This window comes from Volvox carteri (genome assembly GCF_000143455.1).
Source record: "Volvox carteri f. nagariensis unplaced genomic scaffold VOLCAscaffold_3, whole genome shotgun sequence".
NCBI classification, from domain to species: domain Eukaryota; kingdom Viridiplantae; phylum Chlorophyta; class Chlorophyceae; order Chlamydomonadales; family Volvocaceae; genus Volvox; species Volvox carteri.
The window spans coordinates 1,507,421-1,512,390 of record NW_003307546.1 but is presented as its reverse complement, the minus strand read 5'-3'; the positions used below and the strand labels follow the sequence as shown (position 1 = coordinate 1,512,390).

The 4,970-nt window shown below is 55.5% G+C and overlaps 1 protein-coding gene across 1 annotated transcript in view; it reads left to right on the top strand.

The window, feature by feature from the left end:
• VOLCADRAFT_115992 (uncharacterized protein) overlaps positions 1–4,970 on the top strand; it is a gene marked incomplete at both ends in the record, with an annotated part of 25,595 nt that overhangs the window by 5,089 nt on the left and 15,536 nt on the right. Inside the window, 7 exons of the mRNA XM_002946543.1 lie at positions 544–702; positions 836–937; positions 1,922–2,016; positions 2,053–2,273; positions 3,635–3,778; positions 3,886–4,374; positions 4,710–4,810. Coding sequence (XP_002946589.1) covers positions 544–702; positions 836–937; positions 1,922–2,016; positions 2,053–2,273; positions 3,635–3,778; positions 3,886–4,374; positions 4,710–4,810 — 1,311 coding nt within the window. The remainder of the gene's footprint in view (positions 1–543; positions 703–835; positions 938–1,921; positions 2,017–2,052; positions 2,274–3,634; positions 3,779–3,885; positions 4,375–4,709; positions 4,811–4,970) is intronic.

Genomic DNA, 4,970 nt, shown 5'->3' with positions numbered 1-4,970 from the left:
GGGGGTGTTTNGGGGGGGTATTGAAGGGGGGGAGAGAGGGGAGGAAAGGGGAGGCCATGGTAGTGTGTGGTTTATTCTGTTCGGGGCCGTTGGGTTTGGATTTTATATTTGGATCCTGGATTTGGGGTCTGGTTCGAGTAAGGGGTCCTCGGCTGTCGGAGCTCCTGGGTTTCGGAGCTTAGCCCGGTGTGGCTGTAGCCTCGTATGCAGGCCTTGCCCAAACGCTCTGAACTTCAGCTACAGCTACTTCATCTACTCATGGGCCTTGGGCTCGTATGGGTAGGAGGGGGATACAGGTACGGGGTCACGCAACCCCAACCATGTAACACACACATCTACCCCCTGGGGCAATGCGGTATCATCGCCAAACCACCTCCTCCTCCCCCTCTCCGCAACAACAACAACAACAACAACAACAACAACAACAACAACAACAACAACAACAACAACAACAACAACAACTGCTGCTGCTGTAACTACTACTGCTGCTGTTGCTGCTGTAACTACTACCAATGCTGCTGCTGCTATCTCCTCACCCTCCAGGCGCGGGGAGCTTTATTTCGAGCTACACCGAGGAACCTACACCTCACATGCCGCCAACAAGTCGCACAACCGGTCGTGTGAACTGTTGCTTCGGGAGGCGGAGGCGGCGGGGGCGCTGGCGGCCGCCGTACTGCCGGCGGATGTGTACTGCTATCCCAGGTGCGTACGGCAAATGAAACCAGGGCCCAATTGAACTGGTCGGGAGTACTGATCGCTTGCTTTACATCTTTCCTTGCTTTTCGGTTGTAATTCACTAATTCCTGGTTCCTGGATCGAATCCTGCTGGGTGCAGATCGGAGATTGACGCGATCTGGAAGGACGTGTTGTTGTTCCAGTTCCACGACGTACTACCGGGCAGCTCCATTGGTCAAGTTTACGACTATACGGCAGAAAGGTATCGTACTTGCTGATTTTTGCGCATATCTATCTATCTATCTTTCTATCTATCTATTATCTATTATCTATTATCTATTATCTATTATCTATTATCTATTATCTATTATCTATTATCTATTATCTATTATCTATTATCTATTATCTATTATCTATTATCTATTATCTATTATCTATTATCTATTATCTATTATCTATTATCTATTATCTATTATCTATTATCTATTATCTATTATCTATTATCTATTATCTATTATCTATTATCTATTATCCATTATCTATTATCTATTATCTATTATCTATCTATCTATCTATCTATCTATCTAGATATCTAGATATCTATCTATCTATCTAGATATCTATCTAGATATATGTCATATGTATACATGTCACTTGATCGGGGCCTTGCATGTTCACCTCCCCCCGCCATAACCTCCCAGCGGATCCGTGGGCCTTATGGAGTCTAGTGGTGGTGCTCTGGGGGCTCAAGGGGGGTGGGCGGTCGGTTTTCACACCCCCCCCCCCCGGGTGGGGGAGGGGTACGTTACACCTGACTGACTGCTGTAGGTTGTACATCTGGCACACGAAACACACTACTCTTCCCCTCGTCGAATTCCAGATCCAAATGCTTCCCTGGTATTGCGGTGGGTGCGCTGGTCTCACAACTCCCCCACCCCGCCGCGCCCCCCTGCCGCGCCCCCCCCAAAACAGGGATTCCCCCCTCCAAAACACAACACGAAAACCATCCCGTGTCGGCCACTTGCTTCACCACTCGTATGCCCCTCCTCCCCACCCACCCAATTTTCTCCCACCGGGGCCCCAACCCCTCACATGCATACATACATACATACATACATACATACATACATACATACATACATACATACATACATACATACATACATACATACATACATACATACATACATACATACATACATACATACATACATACATACATACATACATACATACATACTTCCAGATACCCCATCCTGGAGTTCAACATCCGCAAGATTCGTGACGCAGCACTGGAGGCCCTTCTGGCGGCAGCAGGGGGGGCTACGGCTACAGCCGCAGGTGCTACTGCTACTGCTGCTACTACTGCCGGCGCAGTTGGGGCTACCGTGCCCTGCGGCAGTAGCAGCTGCAACGACAGCAACTACTACTGCGTTGGTGGCGGTGGTGGCGGTGGCGGGGTGGGGACGCTGCACAGTGCGGAGGTGGTTGGCGCCAGGCCGCTCAACCCCCACGTCTGCCATTCTGCCCCATCGCCGTACAACAACCCTCTTAGCGTCGCCCAAGATTGTTATGTGGTGCCTCGTGCCGGCGGTCAGGTGGGGGCCGGTGGGGTTGCGATTGCCGTGTTTTTTCTTGTGTGTGTGTTTCTGTGTGTGTGTCTGTGTGTATGTGTGTCTGTGTGTGTGACCCGACATGATGGTGGCACACATCCCCAATTTCAGCCCCGTTCCTACCAGCAGACTCCCCTCCCCTCCCCTCCCCTCCCCTCCCCTCCCCTCCCCTCCCCTCCCCTCCCCTTCCCGCTACCAATCTCCCGCCTCAAACCCCCCAAACCTGACGTCCTCCCCTCCCCTCCCCACGTATTAGGCACTACGGGGCTGCATGCACATGCCCCTAGTGCGCGCAGGTTGGCGGGAGCCACGGGTGGCCCCGGCCCGCGCACTTGCGCTTCTCTTCCTACCAACTCCCTCTCCTCCCTTGGGCTTGGCTTTTCTTTTGCGTTGGAAAGAACGTTCGCGTTTGCGTTCTTTCCAACCCCCTTCTTTGCATTCTGCCGGCGTACACGCCGTCCAATGCGTCATCCCGTCCAATGCGTCATTAGGTCATCTCGTACTACACCTTCTGTGTCGTCCTGCGCCGCCTTTTGCTATTGTTTTTTAGTTCCTGCGTTTTCTTCCGTTTTCATATAGGTTCTTTAGGGCTTCTCGTTTCCAGCTTCCCCGATCAGCAAGTTTAATACTCCTTTTCAGCAGCATTTGCATGCGTTTTCGTATTTTTCTTTCGCTGCTCACAACTCCCCCACCTCTCTGCCTTGCATGTGCCTTTGCCCGCTGCTCCTGCTGCCTGGCCAGGTGAGTCCAAAGGGTGGTTCGAGCTTCTTTGGTATTTCGCGTTGGCGTCGGTAGGCTAGTCGGAATAGTTTAGTTGGGTCGGTCGGGTCAGTCGCGCGTTCTAGTTTTTTTGGGGGGTTGGGAGGAGCACTTGCATACCGGCAGCCTTTCAGTATCAGCAATGCAGCTTTCTCTCCTGGCCAGCAACTTTACGCCACTTTTACGTCAGCACTATTTTTCTCGCCGCCATCACTATTTTTTACACCTACTAGTTTACGGTTTGGCTATTCTATTCAGCCTTTTTTTCTGGCGGCTTAGGTAGGTAGGACTTCCAACATCTACGTCACTTCGTCATCCCGAGGTTACAGTCGTCATCCCGAGGTTACAGTCGTCACAGTCGCCACGGACGCCTTTCGGTCAGTTCTTTCGGTTGCTACTATCTTGCCCTGGCAGCAGCTTCAATCGCGTGTGGTTCGTCTTTCCCTCCCCTCCCCTCCCCTCCCCTCCCCTCATTGCACATACACTCTCATCTCCCCCTTACTTCGTGACGGCGGCGGCGGCCGTGATGATGGTGGCGGTGATTCGCCAACCCCAACCTCTACCCCAACCCCTACCACTACTGCTAGGTAAGTGCCATAGCTCGCGCGCTTGCCCGTATCGTCTCATGCGGTCACTGCTGGCGGCGGTGCGGCAGCCAGCGCTGCACTGCGGGCTCAGGTCGTCCGCCTCCACCGCCGCCGCCGGCCCAACACCAGTCTCACTATCGGCAGGTAAATCCAGTGCTCCTGAAGGGGCCCATCCCGGAGGCCACGTCGAGCTCACGTCCGGGTTTGCGTGCCCTCTCCCTCCCTCCTGGTCCCCGGGTTTGGACGTGAAGGGAGCGGAAGGGGAGACGGAGGGCGGGCGAGGAGCGCTGCCGCGAGTGGTGACCGCCGCCGCGGCGGCGGCGGCGGCGGCGGCGGCACCTGTCACAGGCAGCGGAGGGTTCAGCCCCGGGACGGTAGTAGGGGCGGCAGCCCGGGTTCGTACGACAGTTGGCTGGGTGTACAACAGCATGGCGTTTCACCGGCGGGAGGTGGTCTCAGTGCCCGTGGAAATGTTGCCGCCGGGCGTGTCCGTACGGCAGCTGTCGGCAGATCGTACGGCAGCGTTGGTGGTGGTGGATGTGCCGCCGCTGAGTCTGACACCGCTGTTGCAGCAGGATCTAGCGGCGGGGTACGGCAGTGCGGCGCCGGCGCTGGCGCCGGCTCCGTCGGCGCCGGCGTGTGGCGGCCGCGATGATGCCCCATGGGTCGGTGGCGGCGCGACCATTCTGCGCGAGACGACCCGCAAGGACGGTGTTGTTTACGTGATGCAAAACAGCCTGGTGCGTGGCCTTGAGGTTCTCTGTACAGGGGCCGGTAGTGTTCGGGGGCATGCACAGCGAGTGCGGCTACGGGGGTGGCCTGGGCCAGCAGGTTTAGGCGCACAGCCACGTGGGCCCTCTTCCGCCCACCACACACACAGAAGCCGCATCCAATACGCATACACACATACACACATGCACACATGCACACATGCACACATACACACATACACTCATGCACACATACACACGCAGCCTGAATGATGTCCCTCCCGCCCACCGCGGGTGTTTGGCCCCATACGGCCCCAATCCATTTGATGTACGACTCCCGTCGGTTCCTTACCGTACGGCACCAGATCCGGGCCATGTTCGACAGCTGTGGACGTCTGATCAGCCTGTACGACATGATCTGGCAGCGGGAGCTGGTGCCCGAGGGCGAAGCAGGGAACGTGTTCAGGTAATTTACCGACCGGCTGTGGATTGTATGCCGTACGCCGTACGTTGCACAGTCAATACGAAAGAGGATTCTACTCTATGTGGCGTTGTGCAGTGTGTTGGTGGTGTGTGGGCCCACCGGGCAGGAGTGCCGGAGTTGCGGGGCGCAATCCTCCCCCCTG